The sequence below is a fragment of the Platalea leucorodia genome (genome assembly GCF_965183815.1).
Source record: "Platalea leucorodia genome assembly, chromosome: 9".
NCBI lineage: Eukaryota > Metazoa > Chordata > Aves > Pelecaniformes > Threskiornithidae > Platalea > Platalea leucorodia.
This window is the reverse complement of record NC_138831.1, coordinates 50,046,099-50,071,921: the sequence shown is the minus strand read 5'-3', so window position 1 is coordinate 50,071,921 and position 25,823 is coordinate 50,046,099. Positions and strand designations below refer to the sequence as shown.

The window sequence follows — 25,823 nt, the reverse complement described above, 5'->3', positions numbered from 1 at the left end:
GGAATACCATCAGGTTTCCCCATTGAATATTAACAGAATTTAATCTTGCCAACAGTCTAAAATTAAATTTTATCTCACTAAATTCTACTCACAGTGAGAAATTTCCCTGCCTCGTTCGCTGCGAAGGCTTCGCCGACCCGAGCAATGACTAGTTAGCACGATCAGCGTCAAATACATCGCTGACATCCAATCAACCACGACCTGGCATGAGGAAAGGTCGCTGGCTGATTTGCATTAACTATACTTACGTACAGAACCTGCATCCTAATAGCGAGGATAACCTGGAAAAGCAGAGCTTCCCTATTTACCAGTGGTCAGGATACTACAGGGTAGGGCACGTACAGAACTGCACTGCAACGGCATGGCAAGCATCTACCAGCACAAAATAAATCAGGAGAGACCGCTGTCTCGCTTTCTCTGCATAACTACTGTACAGACGTGTTTTCTTCCATCTACACACGTGTGGCTTGCGTGACTCGGAACACAGGAGAGGCACCCATCTGATGCCAAGGCTGGAGGAACCTTATGTTGTTTACAGCATTGCAATAGGGGCAGAAAGAGGAAAAAAATATGTATATAGCACCACCTTAATCTGCATTTGTCATTTGTAATCTCCATGGTCATCCTCCTTTTGTATAAAATTTCCAAGCCTATTTAGAAAATGAAGTCTGTATAGGTGAGAATATAAGATACATAAGAATATGTTAAAAATATACCCATATGTGAAAGAAATACAAGAATATGTGAGCTGACAGTGTTAAGCACGGACTGGCACAGTGTTATACCAAAAAAAAAGAAAAAAACAACAAAAAAAAAACACACACAAAAAAAAAAACCACCCAAAACCTCCTCAAACCCATTGCTACCAAGGAAAAAGCTATGAAGAAGGATTTGGCTGCAGCTTCCGCAACTGTAACACAGGTGAGCAAATGCGATGTAACATTAAACAATAAACTTTCCCAAAACGGCACCTTTGGAAAGAACTTCGTAGCAAAAAATCACCGTGATTTTCTCAAAATTATTGAGAGCAGAAAAGTGAATTCATCAGGCATAGAATAACACGCTGTGAGTTCAGACCGCACCGATCAACACACGCGGGAGCAGAATTTCTTGACAAGTTTGCACCAGAAGCTACCAACCAAAGGCCGAGGAACAGAGGAGCTCGGCAGGTTGCCGCTGGTCAGCGGTCCCCAGCCACCCGCGCTTGCCAAGGGGCAACCGAGCCTGGGGATGCGGATGGCCAGGACGGATCTAGGTGGGGCCAAGGGCGACCTGGGCTGGCTGGGGAAGAAGGGCTGGCAGCCGAGCTCCAGTGCCTGCCCTGATTTCAAAACTAGTCGAAACGGTGCCTCACAGGTAAGAGCTGGAGAAGGATCCTAGACAAGGGGAGCACTTTTTTTTTTCCTTTTTTTAAATTTAAATGACGCAGTAGTCCTCTGGGATTCAGCAAGGGGCTCCAAGCACTCCTGCACATCTTCCTTATTAAGTTCCCGCCTAAAATGCAGCAATCTTGGAACCACTTAGCACGCTCATAACGTACAGGAACTCAACATACCTAACGTTTCAAGTGGAAAGGGTTAATTTTTAAAAGAGGAATACCTGAGCATATTTCCTCTGCTCTCCACTACACCTCCAAGACAAATAAGGATGAGTTGTCAAGTTAAATACAAGCAGTCAAGTGACTGAATTATAATTTACTCTGTGCTCAATTTAAATTAGTGTGAGGCTATTAAAATATACAGTATAAATACGGCAATTCATCACAAGCTGTCATGGATGACTTCATCTATTTGCTGGAGTGGCATACGTTCCACTAAAGGGAACGAGAGCAAAATCACAGGTCAAATTAAGCTGCTATTCTGTTTTAATTCACTTATTTAATCTGTGGCGACATAATTGTCTTTTACAGTATGTACAACTCAAAGGAAATTTGGGAGTATTATAGTCAGTATACAAATGATTAATCAAATGGTCCATTTAAATGCTAGCTTAAGAGCAGGAGAAACTAAAAGCAGTTGAAGACTGGCAATCAGCCAGCACATGCTCAAATTTTTCATTTGGATTTTCCCCTCTAATTAGGAAAAAAGTTACCTTAGAAAAAGCTATTAAATCCTCTGCACATTATCTATCTGTAAAGTTTACGTAAACTATGTCATGACATAGCTTTGGTCTATAACATCGGTATCAGCATCGCTTTGTTCTCCTGTTCGACATACTTGCAAGATTATCTACCAGCCGAAAGCATTTTAATCAACAGGTTTTCAGAATGTTATCCTGCCCTATCAAATCTGTATATTATTGTCAAAACAAGCCCCCCAAAATGCAGAGCTCTGCTTTCACAGATCCACCCAGTGACGTCCCTTTTAGCGTGGCCATCTTCTGCCAAAACACCTGATCCTTGTGAGGCTCGTGCCAAGACGCTGGCACTACCACCCTCTTTTTATTGCGGGGTATGCCGAGCCATAGCTGCGCTCAGTAATTTTCTTACTAGAGCAAGCCGGCACAATCACTATGATAGCAGGTTTCCGGACCTCCAGTTTGTGGGCATGTTATTTTAAACTATGATAATACACACATGTTGACGCAATATTTCTTCAGAAATCACACTAAAAAAGTATAATTGAGAGTGACAGGACCTCCATGGGTACTATCTACAGGAGAACCCACTTTCCCAAATCTTCAGGATGCTAATTATCCACCAGGACTAAGCAAACCCTTGGACTCCAAGGGAAACAAGGAGGTGAAATTGCTGGGAGGAAAGGATTTTTTGCCACAGGGAGGTGATTTCAATTAACCTTGCAAAGGGTGAACTCATTTCCCCTCCTGCCCGTGCGATTTTTCTCTTGCTCCACCTCCTCTCCAGGCAGCTTCCGAGGGCACCGCCAGCCCCGCCGCAGCACGGGGCAGGCGGCAGAGCAGCAACGCCGGAGCCGCCACAGAAGATGCTCTCTGTAGAGCTTGAAAAAGACGATTTGAGGAAGCAGTGCAGCAGGTACCAGGGAAAAGCAGCATCCTTACACAACCCCAGCATTTAGGGGAAGAGCTTTTTCAGTTCCACATTGGAAGTTGTAATAAAAATTTTTGATTATTAAAATTTTCTGCATTTTTGTGCCTATTACAACTCAGAGAATTCCTGTCTTACTCCAACTGCTCATAACAGGTTTAGGAATGACAGACACCACTTGAAAGGACTTTTTCAAAATGACTTTTCCAAAAACTTTTTCAAGTGATATTTGTACTCCATATAATCAGAAGTTATTTGGATGTTATTTCAATTTCCATATTTTCCACATGTAGAGAATCATTTCAAATCCAGGAGGAAGCATTTGCTTTTCTTCAATTCATTGGAAAGTCAAAAGCATTTCTCCTAGTGAAGGGATTTATGTGATCCTCAGCAAAGTCGAAACATGGGCAGAATCTCCTTTTAGTAATTAGATCTGACTGGAACCACAAGACAATAATCTGAGCCTAAATCTGAAACCATACATGTAAATACTGCCTGGTAAACATAAGTGCTTCATTTGAAGTCTTACTATAATCTTATACCTTTAAATTCCATTTAACACCAATTACTGCTTGCAGCAACTGGCTCCCATCACTCCTCTTGCCCTCCTCTCCTACCCCCGCATTCTTCTAGTTTAACTCGGTTACACCAGAATTTAACGATTAAATAAAGACAACCAAAAAAAAAAAAAAAAGAGACAAAAAGCCCATTTTGCAGTTTTCCAAGTAATTATTCCATAAATTATGTTTTTTAAAATATATTTTTTATATTCCAAACTATTAATTGGAGTTGTATGAATGCAACAATTTGTTTTCCAAAACGCTCTACTGCTTTGAGTTTTAACAAAATCGCCAAATTAAAAAAAATTGTTTGATATACTAAAAAAAGGACATATTTCAGTATTTTTGTATAGGTTAACTGTATTAATAATTCAATCTACAAATTTAATCTAATTTAACAAATCACATACAAGAGTTGGCATACTGTTGTCAGAACTGCACTGTTAGTTTACCATAGCTTTAACTGACCTTTAGACAAGACTGGTATTTATCGGGCCGCCTAACACTACAGTATACAGCTTCACCGCAAAGGATGCTAACAAGGGGAAAAAAAGCCAAATCAGTTGGATAAAAAACAATCGGGGGGGATGGGATATTAAAATAAACAAACCTGTTAAACCCACAAAATCTCCTAGGAAAACAGGGTATTATCCTAAAGAAAAGAAGGAAATTCTCTTTATTTAAAAATGAGGTTGCAGAGCCACTCAAGAATACGCCCTTGGGGACAGTTTGGCGTTAGCAGAGGAAGGTACAGGCTGACATCCCGCGACCTTTCCATCCCCGCTCCTGTAACGCCGGGCTCAGGACGGTGAAGCAGCATCTCCGGTCAGTCGCTGGAGAGGCTCAAACCACGACTGCATCCGCGTAACCCCAGGGGAAGACGTGGTGGTACCTACACACGGTGCCAAGCAATTCCCGGTGGGCGAAACCTGGATCCTGGGAACTCTGTGCTCGTTTGGAATGACCGGATTTATGGACTAGAGTTTTGCTGCATAAACAACGTGGACTTCAATGTAATAAAACAAATTGAGATCTAACAATCAGAGGGAGGGGAAGGAAACCAAGGTCAAGAAAGAACAGAGAGAAAGAAAGAGAAGGAAAATTACTGTAATATCTTACCTTTACTGCTAGTATTTTTCCACTAGGGACATGATAGGCCCTGCATGAGGGGAAAAATTAAATAACTTGAGATCACATAAAATTACCTCTATACATATGTGCAACATGTATACACTAATTTCACAGGAAAATGACTTGGAGCTAATACGTTTTGCGTTAAACCAATTTTATATAGCATTTCTAAAGACGGATGAAAACAATTGATCAAAAGAATACACTCACAATGAAACCATTTAGTAGGTTTTTACTTCTGTACCTTTTATATTAAAAAAATCTACACATTGAAGACTTTTGTACAGTGTAATAGCAAACTTGTAAGTATGAATTTATCCGCTTTCACTTTTTTTCAATGACGTAAAATTACGATATATCCATTATTCAGAATCTTCACGTAAAACAAGGTCTATCATGCAAGTTTGCCCGTCGTACGGGTATTTTTGGTGGTAAGACGGTGAGATACATAGCTCTATCAATCAAAGGGAAGTAAACCAGGCAATGACTGATTCTTTGTCATAACCTCAGGACCCACACAAAATATGAGCGAAATGAACTTTCTGCATTTTTATTTAAGATTAGCACGTGCGTGCGCATATAAAGTTAGAAAGCATTATTGTTAATGCTCACGTGCACCCAAAATCATTTTCCCCAGTATTTCCAGAGCAGTTTGTCTTAATTTCTGAAGACAAACATTTGTAATTGGCTATTTAACAATGACTTGTGTATTCCTAACCATGAACTCGTAAGAAAATAAAAAGGTAGGCGAAAAAAAGGTCTACTAAAAATCCGATGTAATTTTGCATAAAAACAAAACCATTAAAGGTTTTCCTCTTCACTAGTTTTATTGTCTCATACTGATTTATGACACCATGCACAGTAATGTCATATATGTGGCACTAACTTTAAAGAATTATAATATTTTACCACTGTATACCTCTAGCAATTATTACTGGAGAAGAAAAGCTTTAATAGGTTTTTTTTGGCATGCAAAATCATACATACTATAGGGCGAGACTGTTGTTTAATCTTATTTATAACCCTGAGCGCTTATATAATTTCTGTTAATAGCTCAGAAGTTTCTAAAAACTTCACCTTAATTTAATAACTCATGGATAAACATTTACGTAACCAAGTGGCATTAGCTTTCAGGAGCAAACACAGTTTAAAAAGGCATACCAAAAAAAAATCAGTGTTATTTAATACCAGCACAACACGCAAAAAGCAAAAATCATCAGAGGAAGCTCCGACAGACTGGTAGCTGAATGCATAATCAACGCGTCCAACGGAGTAAATGAACTCTGCTGTAACTATGGATGAATCAACAGTGGCAAAACATTATGGACTTAAGATCATCAGAAATGATAAGAAAATGAACAGGTTGAGATAGCATGCTTAACGTCTGTTAGCTTAATATGTACTGTGCCGGACAGTTTGGCAACTTAATTAGCTTGTCAAGAAAGCTGATCTTTTTTCCATGAGAGAGATCTCCTGTTTCCAAGTGAATTAAAAGGGAAGACTTGATTATTTAATTATGATGCACGCTAATTCATCCGTGGAAGTTTGGGTTAAATTTCCAGCAGAGGGCAGATACCTGGTTTGGTTTACAGAGCACTGACAGTACCAATTTAACATTTAATTATCGCTGAGAATTGGATCACAAAGGAGACACCGTGCCCATGGGTACGGTGTGTCCAGTGGCCTTGCAAATGGCATGCTACCTGGGAGGAAAGGAATTTGTTTACTCCAGGCTGATCCGGCATCTCGATTGTCCTGACCTTCCTCAACACAATAACTGTAAAGTGATTAATGGAGTTTGAATAGGAGCTTTGGTTACACCAAAAGACAACCCTACACCTCTGTAGTGTTTTAATTAACAGCTAACACTTCAAATTAGTCTGTAGTTGCTACAGTAATTACCCGTTCCAATGAGTGTGTAGGGAAAACGTTTTTGTTAGATATGATGTAGAACTGTAAGTTGGAATTGATCATTTTGGTTACAGTCAGCACAGCTAAAGCCTGAAGATTTAGTACCTTCATGTAGCTTCAGAAGGATGCACTGAAAAAAAAAATCCTACAGAATAATGTGCGCAGCATGAAGAAAAACATGCGTTTTGTGCGTACTGCGCCCATCAGTAAGTCTATGGATGTCTACGAGGAGATTAAACTAATATTCATACTCTATAAGGAATGTGAAGTCTCATCTCAAGGGTCAGCTCTCACAGATTTCAGTGTCACCTCCAAAAGTAAGTAAACAAACTCATCATTGTAGAACCAGATCATTAGACGAAGCAAAGCAGCAAAATGCAGAAGGTTCCTCAGCAACGCTGTACATTTCAGTGAACACACACTTAAAAATCCTCCAGGATGGCTGGCAAATGAGGTCGCCTAATAAACAGCTACAACAGCAGCTCCTCTTGCTAGGAACGCGTTTGAGCAGTGCCTAACAGTAAAGACAAGGGGATGTTAAAGACGACTGAAAACAGTTGCTAAATAGCTGCTGAACTACTTAAATGTAAAGAGCAGAAGTTAAATGCGCTGAAATGCAAAATATTCAAGGAAAACACTGTTTTGACGTTTCTGAAATTTCATTCCTTGCACAAAGGGGCTCTGGGAAGACAAGTTCATTCTTCTGCCCTTTTTTCTTGGGGTTTGTTTGGGGTTTGCTTTTGACCCACTGCAAAAGCTGTAACATGATTGAGAATAGGTGGCTATAAATCATTTATTGGTAAGGAGAAATCAAAGAGACAGTACTACATCAGAGAGAGCCAACTTCTGCAATCGGAAGCTTAAAAAGTAATTTTGAACACTTGATACCAGTGTCAACCATTAAAAAACAGAAAAAGTTATTATTTTAATTTTGTTGCGATTTGCCAAGTGCAGGAAGCAGCTCCGATGCGCCTGCCCCCTTCCCTCTCTGTCTCTTAGTTAATTAGCAATTTATAAGACAAATACCAGGCACGGAGTGCTCTTTGTACGCTCTGCGGAGGAAGCTCCGAACGGACACTGGGACAAAGGAAGAATATGTTCTTATGCAGGGCCTGATCCAGATCCCGCTCAGTTTAGTTGGAGAATTGCATCTACCATCAACTTCATGTTCTATTATTTTAAGTGCAAATTGATGGAAATGCTATGAGATTAATAACCAACATAATAACAACTTTCTCCAATACTAAAAATACTTTTAAAATATACATCTTAAAAATAATGACACAGTATTTATTAAAATAGTAGAAAAATAAACACAACAGCGATCAGACAATTCGTTTGGTGCCCTATTTCTGCACATAAAGAAACTGCAACTCCAATACCCTGCACCTAACTATTTTTTAATTTTATCTTATTTAAAAAGAGGCAGTTGTTAACTATTGGAGCCACAGCATTTTTTTAGGCTGAGGATCACGATTAAAGTTATTAAAAAAAGCAAAGCTCAGGAATCCATTTTGGGATTCGTACAAGACGATGAATTCTTTTCAGATTCAAAGTCTGACCGTAAACAGGCGTTGTGCGTCTGTAAAAAGACCAGATAGTGCAAAAAGTTGTAGATATCTTAAACTGATCTGTGGTGACACCTTCAAAGCGAACAGTAAAAGCTAGCGGTTGAAAATGGCATCTTTGTCTCAGAATATATACGGGAAACAAGAAAATAACTCATTTTCCCCAGAAAACGAAAATTCTTCATGGAAGCAAACTCTTCTTTCTCAATGCTCAGAAGTATATTTTTTGTTTCTATGTCCAATACAGATAAGGGACAAAAACTGCACTTGATTTGAGTAACCGATGCAACACTCGCCAGATGAGGAGAAAGGTGATGACCAGCACGGAGGGAAGGAGTAAGCGCAGGCGCACCCCTTACACACATTAGCGGTACCTGGCGCAGGGACCAAGTTAAGAGATTGTTGTTTAATTAAAACTAAGTTTTAATAACTCAGATTAGTAACTCTCCCAACAAAATTTTTATAGGTTTCACAGAAGAGGGCAGAAATCTTCAGGGAAGATGGAGGAAAGAAAGCAGCAACATTCAAAACTCCTCAGAAAAAAAAAAAAAAAATCCCAGCAACAGAGGCAGCGCGGTAGAAAGCCCTGCACGAGCTCCAAGAAAGAGGGGAAAAATGGAGCAAGAAAGCTGGAAGCTCGACAGGGAGCAGGTGAGTTTTGGGGGGCCTTCCTTCCCCCCCGCCCTGGCACACCGTGCTAACGCGAGACGGAGGAAGCGGCCGGCATCTCCTTTTGGGAAGTCCTCCTGGTGAACGCGCACGGGCACGCGAGGCAGAGAGGTTGGCTCAAAGCTGCCGCACGTTGCGTAAGGAAAGGACAGGCAGACTTCAAACGCCGCGTATTTTGAAACATTCCCACTGGGGAAAAGAAATGTAAATCTCTTCCTTCACATTCCCACGAGAGTTCATTATTCTGAGCCCCCTACATCCATTACAATGGAGAGCTTCTAAGCAAGACTGGCACAGTTGTGTCAAATATTTTATTAACCTTGAGTATTAACCATATCCCTAGACGTTTAAAGCCCTGAAGGGACCCACGCGAGCCAAGTCCTTTAGCATAACTTTGTCTCCTCGACTCCGAAAATCGAGAGTGCCCCTCAGGGAGCGCTGCAAAGGCGGCGTGCCCAGCTCCGTGGCGAAAGCTGGGTTATTCTGGGGAATAAGAAAGACGGCGTGAGCAAGCGCGCGCTCTGCTTGAACAAAGCCCTCCAGCTAAGCCGGAAAAACTTCTGACGGACTGCGGAGTACGGCGTGTGCATCCCTTGTGTTCCAGAAAATAAAAATCAATATCATGGAAAACTAGAGTAGGGCTTTGGGGGAACTGCCAACTCCTCGGCATCTCTCCCCCCATATATAAGAAGTGTTTCTACAGGAAAGCAAATTAAAAAATGAAAGCGTCAGAAGCAGCTGGTTTCTGTTTTAAAATAAAAGGGGGGGGGGGGAAGGTAGCTGAATTTCACATTGCCTGCTTTGTTCTTCCTGAGGCTACTGCAAAGAAAACCAGAGGAGAGATTATAAGATGCTTCAGCTCAAACCTCTTTATGGAATAAACCATAGTCCATCCTAATATTCAATGCTAAAAGTGTCATACACTGAATATAGCGAGTTTCTACTCACTTAGTTCAAAAATAAATCAAAGAAAACTAACCAAACAGAACATGCACAAGCTTCTTAATAAATAGCTTAGATGTCAAACAAAAAACTTCTCCCTCTTTCAACTTGCTAAGACTAACAATTTTATATTCTCCCTGTGAGAAATTTTACCTAAAAGCACAGTGGGGAGCTGCATTACGTGCTGTGATTGTGGTATAATTTCTTCCAGGGCAAGCAAAGAACTAACTTCAGGTTTCAACACACAAGCACTCAACAGAAACAGCAATTTTCAATTTGTTTTCTAGTTTTTAATTGTAAAGCATTTGCCCACACACGAGTGATTAAGGATGGTCACATCAGAAGCACGGACTGAGTACTCAGAGATCCCCGAGCTTTCTCTAACAGCTTTTCCTAACATATACAATAATGTTTTACTACAAACTGAGTTTACTATTATCTGAAAACTCAAAATAAATGCAGTCTCTACCTAGAAGCATAAATTCACTAAAATTATTACATCATGCTGCTAATGCTGATGCAAAAAAGCACTGAAGCAGCCTACCACCCAGAAGGTCCTGCTTCCCATCTGTTCGCTCTGGCTACCAGGATATATTTTTTCTATTTTTCCCCCAATAGACACAGAAACAATTTCTAATCAATAAGATACTCCTTGGCAAGACCAAATGATTCAAGGGAAAGCCATGACCTGTCTGCTATGCCAATGAGTCAGTCCCTTCCCTTTCTAGAAATATAACTAACATCAGCAAATATGACAAAATGATATACTGACAGTACCGTTACATCAGCGATGTGGCTGCAGGCTGCAGGGATGCAAAGCTCCCCTCCGGTCGAGGTACCAGAGGAACTTACGGCTAATGCCACAAACTCCGATCTGCTGTAGCTCTACTGGCTTACAAGTGTTGGTGTGTCATTCTGCCAAACGATGCTTTTAGCAGATGAAAGGGTGGTTGAAAGGGACCTCTGCACACCATCTAATCCAGCCTCCCTCTTGAAGCGGGACCATAGCAGCGGATGAGCTCAGCCATAGCTTTGTCCAGCTCTGTGCTGAAAGCCCCAAGGATGGAGATGCCCTGCCTCTCTCGTGCCCTGTTACAGTGCTGCCCCATCTTACTGGCGAAGAGGTTTCTCCTAATGTCCAATCTGAACCTCCCAAGGTGGCAACCTGAGGCCATAAAGTAAAAATAAGAGTAAATATTTCAGGTCCTTTCTCCCAGATACATTTCCTTCTGCTTCACACCTCGGCATGTATTCATTATACACGTTTGTTAAAAACATCAAGACATCCTTTCACTCGACAAGAATGGCAAATACTGTCCCGTTTCCCCGTATCTGTATCAGCCCGCCCGTCGCGCTGCACTGATGAACTGCAGAGGAGGTCCTCCAGACACCCTCCTCGCTTGACGCACAGAGTAACACGCACAAAAGGTCTCTGGGACTGAGGCAGAGTATTTCCTAAGGAAAGCGAACATACCCAGAGAAGGCCTAGGTTTCTTATTTGAGTTAAAAAGTTAACACAAAAAGCTACGGTTGTAGCACGCCGCGCCTTCAGATATAAGGGCACCAAATGAAGTCAAACTGAACATTTTCCTGCCCTGTGAGAAATAACCTAGAGCAAAATAACTGTGTCAGTGTCGTGCAAGATGAATGCAATTCTCTAAGTGTTATGCATTGCAGAATGACATGCCAGTCACCAGCTGCAAACTATATGCAGCAAATCACCCACAGATTTGGTTTACTGTTAATTTTTTCTTTCCCCCTCGCCTCTTTTTTCCTAGTACTGCCACTGTCTGTCGCGCTCCTGGTCAGACTCTGGCAGTCTAATGACAGAATTGTCACGTACTCAGATGGCCATCTAAAGAAAGAGATTCAAATTGTTTCTAGGAAATAAACACCCTGACAGTTGTTGCCTTCTGCAATAGACAAACACATTAGCCTGACTCTCTGGCTGTTAAAACAGGAAATCCAAAGTGCACAGCAGTTGTAAAAAGGAGCTTTTATGGGGACTGTGCTAGCTCAAACAGCAATCTACGCCAACCTCCCCTCTATCTAAAATCCCATTACAGATGCTTGAGTACTGATTGCGAAATGATTTGTTGTTAAACTAGAAAACGAACCAAAAATACTTGTCTCTAAATTTTAAACTTTTCAAAAGAGCAAAATTGGCACTAGAAGCTGCATAAAGAAAATGCAGAATAGCAAAATGTCTCCCTTAACCCATCTCTGTGGGAAAGAGGCGGTGCTGGCATCCAAACCTAAGCACAGCAGAATGAATCCCTCACCTCTTTTATGCTGTAACCTACTACTATTTCCATCTGTTACCACTTCTATTAAGTCTTCCTTCTCCACTGCAGCCAAGCATTCAGGGTCAACCTTTGAAAGCTGGATTACAAGTCCTTCTCCTTGTACCCATCCCATTGCAATTCAGTCCCCAATCTTTCGGGAGACCTGTACAGACAGAAAGGACTAAAGACGAAGAGGGCTTAGCCTTGACGCTGCCTGTGGTGCCACCATCACCAATGCTAGGTCACTCACCACCGCAGGACCAACCCCGATCAGATGCAGACACAGTCATGTATTTCAGCTGCTGGCTTTAAACTAGCTGAAAGAACAAAAGACAGCAGAGCAGTCATAAGCTTGGACTGACACAGACAGGCATCATCTGACACAGCATAAAGCCTGCCAGTACAAAGTAAACCCATCACAATTTTTGGAAGAAATTTGAAGCAACAGTGTGAGCCAAAAAGTACGTCGCGTCCTATGATGATGGCAGTTTAGATGCTTACATCTCTCCACAAGGAGACCTAAAGCTGGATTTTCTGCATTATCAAACCATTTGTTCAGGAGAGATGGGTTCGGGACACTTGCAGTATAACAACTATTAAGAAAAAACAGAGCTGTTCAGTAATTCAGTAATGACCAGTACTAGAAAAGAGAAATGTGCCAAGAAGTAAAAGTTTTCTAGGTATTCACTGCAATAGCTAAAAGAGTTTTCTTCTAATCATGGTTCAGTTTCAAGTAGAAAGCTTGCTCTTTCCCAGGAGCAGGTTGACAGCACAAACCCCGTGAGGTTAGTTACGCTGCTCAGTCACCACTGCATTGCACCGAGATACCATCCCGATGAGCAACACGCTAGAAACAACTGTGCCATTGCTCCTCTCGTACCGCTCCTTGCCGTTGTCGTTAAAACAGCTGTGGTGGTGTTCAGGGAAGGCGGTTATCCATCGGAGCTGCGTATGGCTGGCTCATCCTTATGAGGATCAGTGGATATCTGAGCAGTTAATTTTTAGCATTTGGAGTGAGCATTTTCAAAGAAAAGAAATGGAAAAAAAATCAACGTCAACCTCGCCAGTGTTGTTACACCCATGCTCTTCACAGAGGCATCAAACAGAGATTAAGGAGAGTCTGAAACACAACACTGGCAGCACAATGGCAAAAAAGGATTCCTACAGAAATACACGTTCTTTTGCCACTTGTCATCTCACATTCACTTCTAGGAGCAAAAGCATTATTCTAAAAAGTATCCTATGTTAGGGAACGGTCACTGCCTCTAAGCCTGGCATAGCTTGGCTGTGGCAAATTCCACCAACTCTCTACTACACGGAGTGTTATTTGTAACCAAGAACCAGATGATATTGCCCACGCTGGGGTGAGCTGCAAAGCAAGCTGCACTATGCTCGCACACCACCTCATTCACTGGCAATAAGAACAAACTCAAATTTTCAGGATTACTATTCACTTAATCTTCCAAGCCATGGGCATGCAATGCAAACAAACCAACTTTAATTTAAGAATCATCCAGTTTCTAATTAAACAGCCATAGGCAGCTGGCTGGATACATTTTAATCAGTTTCAATAACCTATTGATTGTATACTGAAGCTTAAAAATTAAAAGTAAAAAGATGACCGGGGAATTGTCCCACCTCAGAACAACAGTAGAACCCTCTGTAAATAACTCCTCTTTTAACCATCAGCTAAATGAACACTTCAATACTGCAGTACAAAGTCTTCTGCAAAATTACTTTAACTAACAAGCAGAAATTTATCAGCTTCAGCCAAAATCAATGCTGAAATCAATTTGAACACTGGTTGTGTCTAAAGGGGCTCATTGGCAATTTAGGGAAATTACACCATGTAAATGCCTGTGCTTTAATTGAACAGTTTCATCAACTAGGCTGTGATTGCTGTCCATTCATTTATTTACTTTCACTGCAGCTACCATTCTGCAAAGGAATGGTTTTTGTCAGACTTGAAGGAGGTACTTTATCTTCATATGAGGCAGGCAAGTGATAGCCAGGGTCAAAAGAAACAAGTGAACAGCAATCACTGGTCAGTCTTGTTTAAACTGCAATGATAATATGCAGAAATTTGGTGGGGTATTTCTAACTTAGTCCAGCTATTATTGTTCCACTGCTTTTCAGTGTGACTAAAAATAAAACAAAACAAGAGAAACAGAAAATGAATGTAGTCTGGGAAAGGAAATAAAGGAAAATGCCTCCGCAATTGCAACACAAGAATGCAGGGAGATGCCATTTTCAGACTTCACATGGCCACAGATTTGTTTTAATGCCAAACAAAACACTGAACCTGCTCATAGTTCCTTTTTTCAGAGCTGCATCGAGCACCAGGCTGGGACAAGCAACGTGTATAAAACGCAGTGAGGACCTTCCCTGGGAAGTACAAGACAAATGAAGCCGCGTGGGTCGGCTGGCGATGCTCCGGGCTGGGAGCCTGCAGAGGTGGGCTCAGCTCCTGCTTCTGCCCCTGCTTCGCTACCTTGGGGAAATCATTTCCCTCTCTGTCTGCGCTTACCCTCTGCCATGTGCAGAGGATGACACTAGCTTCCTTTGCAAAAGGGCCAAAACAATCTGTGAATGAAAGTATTTTAAAGAGTGGCACGTTACTGTATTGCCTATTCATACAGAAAAAACACACGCATGAACAGAGGAGAGCAACAGCTCTGCTTAGATTTAGACCGGCTTCCCGCAGCATTTGAGGTGCACGATAGTTACCCCTTTCAAAGAACAAACTGGGACTGGAGAGACCCTCTTGAGGGAGCTCCTTCATGACAGCAGCAGCGTCCTGCATGAGAAGCCATGGGACAAGCCGCAGGGAGCAAACCTTGCTGCGCCAAAGCTCCTCAAGGCAATGTTAAACTCCGGCTACTCCATCACCATTCCAGCAAACGGAGCTGCATCACCTCCACCTCCCTTACTCTCAAACACAGCTAAATCTCCTCCAGCTTCCTCGCTCCAGAACCGACGCTTTTCCCTGCTGATGTTAGCGGATCTGCAATACACTCGCACGGCACAGTTTGCAGGCTGTCTTGCAAGAGATAGCAACTTCCCAGCTGTCTTGCCATGCGCTATGTTTAATGTGCTAATGGGGCACCCCGAGGTTGGTTGCGATAGAGAATAAAGGAATGGGCATATGCTGGAATGTACAGCTCAACCGAACAGCTCGAGTAAATTGCTCAAACAAATTAAGCTTCCGCATTTACCCGTATTTTCCCTAGCTATACAATTCTTCTGGGCGGTACGTCATCAACAGCCACTTCTTTCCCAATTACTCAACTTAAAGTGAAGCCGTCTGGTTTAACAGCATTTTGCTAAGATGATAACCGATTCTCCCTTTCCTTCCCTCTCTCCCAGATACTAGGTAACTTCGCAAATTAATTAAGGCATCATTGGGACTTTACGTTTATTTCAGCGCACAGAGCGTTATAGCTTACTGCTGCTGAAGGCTCCTCTAACAGAATCCAGATTTACAAACCATACACAACACACATTTTAAGAAAACCCCAGACACACAAAAGGCTATACCATCCCCTAGAGTTCCTTCAACATCTCACTTCTCATTAGCTACAACTGCAAAGCAAAAACCAGAAAACATGAAATAAGAGAAAAATATTCTTTTTGCTTGTATGTAAAGGAAGGAAATAGAGATACTTCAGATATGCCAGGTGAGAGACTTCACAGAGTAATTATTTGCCAGAGATAAATACCTCTGCTTCGTAATACTTAGGTTCACAATGCACACAGCTAAGGATTTTAGGTCTAAATAATTTAATGTAGCTACTCCTGAGACTGGCTGGCAGAGTGTATCCATCCCATTACAAACCAAAACGTTAACCTTCTTTCACTGACGTAAAAAGGAGCAATCTTATCAAAACAGTCTCTCAGAGCTCTGCAGCCAACGATGGACTTAAAAGATGCAGCACAGAAGCACACACTTTAAATGTCTTTTGGACCTACCAGCGAATGATTTTTTCAAAAAAAAAAAAAAAAAAGCAATTTAAGTAGATACCATAGATGTGCTGGTATACAGATGTTTTCTCCTGCTGTGAAGCAGCCCAAACTGTACGTTCTCCACCTTATCAGCTTCTATAAAATAGTGGATAAAAAATTAGAAATTCTGTTGCAGAGCTGGAAGGTCGTGCATCTACCAGTGTAACAGTCTTAGGGCCCTCCTGTCAGGAGAGGTGCAAACCTCCACGAAATAATGGCAGCTGAGTTTCCAAAAATCCATAGAATTGGACTTAAAATACTCCGTGGAAAGTGGAAATCCCAGTTAATGATGTCAACTACCTACAACAACGGGCAAACAGAAGAGAAAGACACCAGGGCGCTTTCAGTCTTCGTTACAGCCGATTTCATTACTTTCTTGACAATCTGTACTCAAGACAGAGTACGCGATGCCCACTACGCACCAGTGGAAGAATTCTTGCTTTCTGATTGTTTGTATATTCAAAGACACTTTTTAAATATACAGTTTGGGATTATTTAGATGCTCTCACATATTTTTGAAAATACAAGCAATCAGAAAGCAAGAATAATTAACCGGTTTTTGCTGTATCTAACTCTATAACTGTTATCATTCCTTAATTAAGAAAAACATTGTATCAAAAGGTAGAGGAAAAATAGGAAGTCAAACAACTATAAAACCCCTTCTTTTTAGAACAGGAAAAACATTTAGATTCAGCAAGTTCTCCCTAGAAATATTGCTATAAAGTATTGATTTTTTACCAGACTCAATTGACTGAAAAGTTGTTTGTATAGCAATATTGGCCAAGCCAATATACTGGAACAATTTTGCTACACACAGTAATCAAGTGTATTTCTAAAGTATAATTATACTGTCATAAAAATAAAGCTAAGATACCTCTTCTCCAAGCAATAAAACAGTTGCAGCTGTAAAGAACCCAAATAAATGAAATACATTTTCTAACTAAACATTGCGTCTTCCAAGGAGAACAAAACCACCTCCCCTCTCCCCCCTTAAGCCAAGGTTAGCATGAAAAGTGATCAATACCTCAATCTCAATAAACTATTTCAATAGTAGTTAATTCACGTGGAAAGAGAGGCTGAAAATTTTTGCTCAGCGACCTGCGACACGCTATCTTGTTTGCTGAATGCTGATAATATATCATTGCCATAATGGATATGACTTAGTATAAAGAGCTAGGAAGAAAGAAAAAAAGATACCACATAGACACGCTCGTTCTTTAGATTCGGATCAATACTACACACAGCCTCTTCTGAAACAAACCAACAGCATGGAATGCTGGAAGAGGAAAACAGCCAAACGTTGGCAATTAATTTTATTTGACAAATGTTCATTGATTTACTGGAATAAAATATATGTGGGTTGCTATCCATGACTAGTGCAATCCAGCTACCTGTAAGTATTCCATTTTGCAATTTCTTATTGGCTTGTGTAGCAGCACAGATGCTCCTTTGGCAAGGGAGAAGAGGCTCCCCTTTACAAAGGGGTGATTGTTCCAAGGTGGGAAGTTCTGTGTGCTTTGTCCAAAGCACAGCACCACGGCACGGTAACGGCCAACTCCCTGCAACAGCAGCAACCAGCAGCTCTCCAGGGATGAGAGTGCATTGGTACAACTCTTCAATCCCATGCACCAAGAAACAACTTCGGAAAGATCTGAGAGGAAAGCATGGCTTAGAAGTCAGTTTTGGGAGAAAACTGTATTTCGTGTTTATATTCTGCTATTGTTTGCGTTGCAAAGAAAGTCAAACTTCAGGAACGCGTAAAACATCCACACAAAAATGGTGCACGTTCCCTGAAGCAGTGCAAAATGACACTCGCGCTAGAGAAAGTACTGTGAAGTCACTGCAACTGCTAATTTAAAATACAAATGCAATAAAAAGGAAGAAGAAAGGTAGAAATATTTCCCTGATACATAAGAGGGCTCGTGTTTTTACAGGTAAAATTTTTTACTTTCTCAGATTGCAGGCACATGCAACTCTCAACCACTTAACGAAGCCATCACGCCATCAGCCCACACAACGTAGCACACCAACGCAGAAGTGCCAGAAGTATTACGCTTTCCCTCCTGTGCTGTTATCCTCTGCAACTTGAGCGTTCACATCTCCTCCATCACTCCTGCAGACTCTTACTAAAGCAGTAGTCACCACAAGAGAAAAACATTTTTGTAAAAACATTAAACAAAAAGCAGGCAGGTAACTATACTACCTTTCAAGAATACAAAAAGAAGTCAACAGCTGCAAGTTTGGCTTTACATAGCATTTTATCCAAATTTCCCGTCTGAATTTTGTGAAGTGTGAAATACATGCTATGCACGTGGCAACATCATGGAAGAATGAGACATTTTTGTACTGCCTTCTGCATCTAAAAGCACTGTCTCATTGTACGGACCACGCACAGGGAATAGAGCTGTTCCTTGTGAGTAAGGCACACAACTTGACCAACAGACATCAAGGTCAGCAGACCCTCAGTGCAAAAAGGTTAGCAAAGCACACGTTCACTTGCCTTGGTTTACATCCCTTAGACTGTGGCCACTGTAAGGCACAGGATGAACTGGAGAGACTTTTGGTACAACCTAGTACGGCCTTCTTAGGCAGCTCATGATTTTGCACTGCTAGCTCCTTATTTCAGCTACTTCTGTATAGAAAATAACCCCAAATTGGGTAACAGTGACACATGCGGGTTCCCTCACTTTGTGGGATATTCCTTTTCCCTAATTGTGCCTCAAGTGCCTTCCACAGGGATCAGAGCACGTGGCCCTCCTTTGCGATGCTTCTCCCACCTACATCCACTCCCGGAGCCTCCATCAGTACGTGGGGAAGGGAAGCAACCTTCTCTAAATCACAAAACACCAAGAAGTCACTGACTGAGCTGTAAACTTCAGCACTCTCTCTTCTCAAATCTTTCTCATTATAAAGTAAGAAAAGAACACCGTTTCTCCAAGTTTCTTGGTCTAGGAATATCTTTCTACAAGAGGACGTCAATGAGATTTCTGAACTACGTTCCACCTACAAGGCTAACCTGATTTCTGAAGAGTCCATTCAAAGACCAGATTTGTCCCTTTAAAGTTTTGGAAGTCCATTTTCATTAAACCTTCTGCAAGGAGACCGAAGCTAGTCATTTTGCAATGTTGGCAGCCAATTAGAAACTACACTAAATGCACCGTAGCTTTTAAAACATTTAAAAAAAAAAATTATTAATATCAAAGTTAAAATGTCTAAGGTATAAACAAAATCATAATGGGATGCTGGGTTACTGTATATGGTAAATAGCTCTCTGGAGGAAACCTTTATTACTCCCTCAGGGCTTTCTTACAAAGTATGGATTTCTTAATTCCTAGTGGAATATTTTTCATACACCACTGCAGACTATTAAGTACCAGATATTACATTATGTAGTTTAAACTTTGCACTATGCATGAGAAAGACTTTCCTGTCGAGCAAACTATCTCTCTGCTATTATAATCTTTACAATATTAAAATTAATACTGGCTGCAGGGTATAAGCTTCACTACCAAAATTTGGGGGAGTTTATCATTTAATACATTCATCAGCCTGTGTGTGAAGCTGCTCGTAAGGGAGGGAAGTCACTGCAACAGTGAAAGGGGTATTTACTAATTTTGAATTGCTAGAGAAAGGCAGAGCAATGGTGTCATCCCATCCCACCGGTGTCACTCAGCACTGGGCTAGCAAAGGGCGTGGTGAGCCAGCAAGAATAATGGCATTGCAAATACCGAAGGCAATTCATTACGCTTCAGGACATTTCAAGTTCCACTTGTGAACCATTAACATGTTACCCAGGAGGGATTCCAAGCTAAGTATTAAAAAGATAATAAAAATGCACCAGCCCTCACGGCACCCAAAAGCAGATACCTTGTAAACATGTAAAGAGAATTCTGAAAAAGTTTATATTAAGAATTTCTTTTATAATCTTTTCTGCATAGCAGCAATGGCCCACCTATATCTCACTAAAAATATGAAGGGGGGAGGGGGGGGGAAAGAGCGCTGTTAAATTTTATTTTCAAAAATTTTAAGTGAAATTCAACACTCACTTGTAGACTGTGCCTCCATTGCCATGACCGAGGATGTCTCGATACCGTATGTCTTGTTCATTCATCTCCACAAGAAAGAAAGAAAAACAAAAGAGATGTCATGCTGTGGATGGAAATGTCAAGGAAAAGCAACTCTAGGCCATAAACAACAAGCAGTCTGGGTCATTTCAAGTTCAGCTGCAAGAACGAGAAGATCAATACAACATTTGCTGTCCAATTTATAAAAGACGATACCAAGGGACAAAGTGATGGAAAGTTTAATGACAATTTGTTTGCCTGGGTCATTTCATTAAAGTTTGATAAAAGGTGTCAAAATGGAATGATATAATATAGCTCAAGAGGGTCAGGTCACAGATACTGATAGGAAAAGGGTCTCCAGAACAGCACATAACCAAAGCCAAAGTTGGAGGTGAATGGAAACAATCCAACAGAAAACTGTCATCTTAAGTACGGCTAGAAAAGTTGATGATTTATCCTGGAATCGGCATAATTGATACTAATTGAGTGACAGTTCTGTCAGTAGGATTCCTTCGCAGTGCTTAATTTATATACACCTTTTAACTACAGCAAATATTCGGGGAAAAAAAATAGTCTTGAATTGCTGTCCAATAAAAATAATTTTCCTTGAAATACACAACTAATTGCTTGCCTCAATCTTTTTGCTCACTGACACAACTCTCCAGATACGATGATAGCCTCAGATATTTGAGCAGAAGCCTGATACAAGCACTGTACATAGCGAATGCTGGAATTTGGGATCTTTCTGATATGGATTTTTTTAAAAGCTTATTATACATCACCTTACTGGGTGAGCAATTCAAATGTAAAACTACAGTTCAACCTTCTCCTGTACAAACACAGTTATACTGATTTTCCAGGTAAACCACGTATGAAAAAAAAAAAAATCACTACAGACATTTTTGGAACGCATATGCATACTTGAAATGAAATATTTTAATGACAGTAAATTCTGGGCTGCATGCACTTGTTATTCCAAAAGGATCTCCTCCATTGCCTGACCACTGCAAGTATAAATGTCTGGGCAAACCCCATTTTTAAAAGATATTTTGCTAGGAATTTGTTACCAAGTCATTAACTTGTTTCTATTAAGTATTTATATTTGATGGGATACCAAGTTAAACATTTTACATGAGTTGGCATGGCTGCTTGAAGACTTTCTGTCGTTTTTGTGTGCTAAAAGGCATCAAAAAACCCCTAATGATATGTCTGCTCTGCTGTCACTGATGTGATTAGAGATCACGCAAGCACATCTGAAATAGCTTCAAATTAGCTGTTTCAAGTACCACGAGCACCACAGCGAGAGCCATGCAGACCTCGCCATAAGCTAACTATCTGTATTTACCCAACTTCTGAAAGGGCTTTTAAAATTCAGTGGGGACATGTGCCCTTCAGTTACTAAGCCACGGTTAAGCGTCCCCTTTCATATCATGTCAGTGAAGATAAGAGGAACTTTGCCCCTGGCTTCAACTGGAAGAAGTAAGTGATGGTAACAAGCTGAAACGCCCTGAAGAGTCAATATTCAGCATGTCTTACCAACAGAAAATGGAATGTTTAATTGATTTAAAATAATATGGTTTAAGGACAGAAATTATGAACTCCAAAATTTGTGTTCTTTCCTTTCACTACCTGAATAAAAAGCACGCTTGGTTCTCACAGGAACTATTCTTCTCTACGCATTTCTTCCAGTGAGGTCAAAGTCTCCCAGTTTTGAGAAAATTCAAAATACCTCAAAGCAGAAGTTGACTCTACCTTATTACCTATTTGTAGTTAAACCTGGGCCAGATATCTTAAGAGGGCATGAAACGGCCCATTCAAGCATCAAGGCCTACGATGAAAATGAAAATTCATTTTATTACTGAAAGCTATCTTTCATATTGCAACAACCAGAAAATGCAAATAACGAGGGGAAAAAGAGACACCTCCTAAGGAACAACAATTCATTAATGGGTTTTAAAATATATAGAGAATCTATATCGGATCCCTTGCTCTAAACATAATTTCTCTCAGACTGCAGTACTCATTAATTTAAAACGCATACTGTGTTTAAGGAGTTCTGCTCTCCTAAGCTGGAGGACTTTAATTCTCCAGTCTTTGAGGTAACAACAAACATCTCTCTCCTATATTCCCAGCAACGTTCTTATCAACAAAACTCTTAAGAGAAATCAAATGAATCCACAAAGCTATGAACATACTTGTATCTTTGCTTCTTGGGGGGGGGGGGGGGGGGGAGAAGAATTTTTTTGTAGTTACACAAGTTATAAGCAACAAATTGAGCAGAACCAGAGACATGAAGCTTTTTCTCTTTTCTCCTGCTTTTTGCTAACTGGTAAAAGGAGAGCGTTTTCTTCACACCACTCCCTAAAAGCCAGGGCCAGGAGCAGCGCCGCGCTGCGATGCCGCGCCGCGCCCGCCGCCAGCCCAGCACCACTTCTTGTCTCTAGGCACAAAGAGCAACCAGAAACCCAGGGTGAAATAGGAAGACTGGGGTGGAGCAAGTATCTGCCAGCAACCGATAGAGAGATAAAGTGTGATTTACTGGCTCAAATAAAGATGCCAAAAACCTGTGGTGATTTATTTATTTTACTGGGAAAACTGGATTCTCAATCATAAAATGATAACATAATAACAATGAACTCGACAGTATGGACTGGAATATTAAACCCGCAAAACCAAGTTTGATTGGATGCCAATATTAACAGAATTAATGAAAAAGCAAACCAGACTTCAATTACGGATCAGCAAACAAAACATCCCTTGCTTATACCTGCTGTTTTTGAAAGAAATCAGCGTCTATCTCTTGTAAATCATTAAAAACAAAATGCTCAATTAATCCTTATTTTATATGTAGAGGCCTGACAGAGGCAAAGTCCTATAGCCATACCTTTGCTTTACGAATCGAAGCAATAATGGTTTCAGAAAGCAGTCACACTCTATGAGCAGACAATTGAAGAGATTTAGTAAATCCCACTTTATAGAGCAGAGACTAATCGGAAAACACAAGCCAGTCAAATGTTTCTTATGAACTGTTGACACTATATCAATGCTGAATCAATTGGTGGCATTTACTCTGAGTGACAGAAAAGAAATAAATATTTATATCACATCACCTATATCAATGAACCTAGGCAGAAAGCTATTTCTAACCTGTCAATATTTGATTATCTTGAAGAATCATGTCCCCTTCTTTTAATGATTAATATGAATTCCTTATTAAACCTAAATGGAAACTACTAGAGGAATATCATTATGAATGCCTGAAAGCATAAACTGCCAAAAAATAATAAAAAATAATAACCCAACCCATATTTAAGCAATGATAAGTGTGACTTAATCTCCCAAAAGGAGGAAAAGTTAAAGTTACAACTAGAAACCTATTTCCAGTTAGGCATCTGTGACCAAATTTTGCAGAACACAACGCAGCATAACAAAAAGCATTTTCTCTTGACAGAAAGCAGCGTATTTCCTATCAGAGCAGTGTGACTAAAAGGTAGTATTAAAACTCATTTTTTATTTTCTTGGTTTTTTAATGGTTTTAAGTAACAATTTTTAATATCATAGTAAGGGTTTTGGTTCCTTTACATCCTTCTAAAATTCTGCTACGCAGGAAAGAAATCTGTAACAATCTATCGCAGGGCACACAAAACGCTCATTTCTATTACTTAGAGCAAATAAAATGCCAAATACAGTTCATGGACTCAATCACAAAAAGATGGCTTTTGCTCACATTCAGTAATTCTACTTTAAAAAAATTAGTAATATTGGAGTAATTATCAACTTCCTTTTAAAAGTTCAGAAGCATGCTGCAGGTACTTAGATACTTTTAAGTTATCCAGAGAAATATATTGTTTAGCTACAATTTTGAAACGTTAATAAATCTACCTGGTACGAATCTGTGAATATTAAACTATGCCCGCACGTAAGGAACGCTGACAAGCTTAAAAATACTACTTCCAAGCTGTATTCAAAGGATGCAGTGCCAAATAGGCAAGGCTGCAATACCGGGCTGTTCGACTCCCGTTTTAGAGGGGCACTCTCATCTATTAGACCACAATGTTACAGGTGATACTGAAGGACAAACATGAAGACCTGCCTTTATCTTCTTGACACGCTCAACTACAACTACTTGATTCATGAAATGCCAATGAGGCTTGGAGAGGTCATTGTGTGAAGGCACTGAATACGCATCTGAGATAATTAAGATTTCAGCCTTCGAAACATGGAGGGGAAGTGAACAGCAGTTAAGAAAATCAATAAGAGTCTTTTATTTGCAGTGACACAGATGTCTCAGTCAATAGAGCCTAATAGGCAAGCTTGATCGCAATGGACAGGTGCCTGCCTCCAAGGCTATCAAAGGGCTTTCACTATGACAAACATTAAAACATATTTATGTTGCTGCTGAAGAATCCGGGATTCTTTTAAGGTAGTTTAATTTAACAGTGTATATTTAATGTCATTATGCCACTGCAAGCCTGCTCATACATTCAGCTCAAAATGGGTACGAAATGATTGCTCCGTTTGTCCAGGACATCCACTTGTCCATCAATTGTTACATTAAACCTTTCACTTCTGGGTGCGAGAATCTGAATGCCTGGAGCAGGAAGAGAAAGCAATAAGACAGCTTTCTACAACTTTGGGGTAATTCTCGGTTTAGTTGGGTTTTTTTTTTGGTTGGTTGGTTGGTTGGTTTTTTTTTTTAGGAAGCTACAACATAAGGTTACAGATCAGCTCCTTGCAAGAACCTGCTAAATATTTAAGTATCTACTGCCCTAAAAAATACAAAGGTCATTCTAACTGAGCAGTTGACTTCGTTATTCAAAATTGATTAACTTTCTTCCCTGAAATTGTGGCAGCAGTGCAACACGTGTGAGGTACTTCCATCTATCTGGAGCTAAATCTGATTAGCACATTTTGAGAAATGGGAAGCAAATTGCCATGCCAATCAAAGTAAATCAGGACACATAACTCATTCATATCATGAAGGTTTGCATGGTCCGTCCAATTCTGTATTAAAAGAACACATTACAACTAAATGAGCAGTAAGCATCTCTCCACCTATTTGTGGTATGCCAATCACCGCAGTATTAGGCAGTAACGAGACATGCATGTAGCCGAGGCTCAAGTCAGTGCACCTACCTGGCCATTTGCAAGTATCTTCTTCAGCTCTGCAGAAGACTTTTTTAAGCTGAAAAAACAAAAGGCAATTATTTTTAATGACTGTGCCATTTCACTCTACAAAATGAAGTGAAACCATAAAAAACAACAAGCCATCAGGTTAAGTTCATGGTTACATATTCTGAATAGATTTAGCTTTAGCAACGCTGACTGATGTTCAGTACAGCCACTGCTCAAACTGCGGACAGCAGAAATGGAGAGGCAACGAACATTTAAGAAAATCAATATATTTTTCACCTTTACAGACTAGCTTTTTTAGCTACCTGACTATACTACCCTTTGAGATACAGCCTATTCTTTGTGAGTTCAAAGAAGAAAAAGAAAAAGAGATACCCTCACACACCAGGTGTTCCAAAAAACAACAGGAAAATAAGGTTCACATCTAGTTTTCAGGAGCCTTACCTTGTTTTAAAATCCCTTAAGGCATTATTCCTCAATAATTTCTATAAACCTGCCATGGAAGGGTGTGCCATTGATGATGCCTCACTACCTCAGCTGACAGCAGACTGGAA

At 40.4% G+C, this 25,823-nt stretch overlaps 1 protein-coding gene across 6 annotated transcripts in view; it reads right to left on the bottom strand.

Annotated features, from left to right (window-relative positions):
• MAP2K5 (mitogen-activated protein kinase kinase 5) overlaps nt 1-25,823 on the bottom strand; it is a 148,631-nt gene that overhangs the window by 90,393 nt on the left and 32,415 nt on the right. For all 6 annotated transcript variants that reach the window (XM_082322395.1, XM_082322391.1, XM_082322393.1 and 3 more), the window contains 3 exons: nt 25,273-25,321; nt 20,119-20,183; nt 4,684-4,723 (listed from right to left, as the gene is read on the bottom strand). In XM_082322395.1, coding sequence (XP_082178521.1) covers nt 4,684-4,723; nt 20,119-20,183; nt 25,273-25,321 — 154 coding nt within the window. The remainder of the gene's footprint in view (nt 1-4,683; nt 4,724-20,118; nt 20,184-25,272; nt 25,322-25,823) is intronic.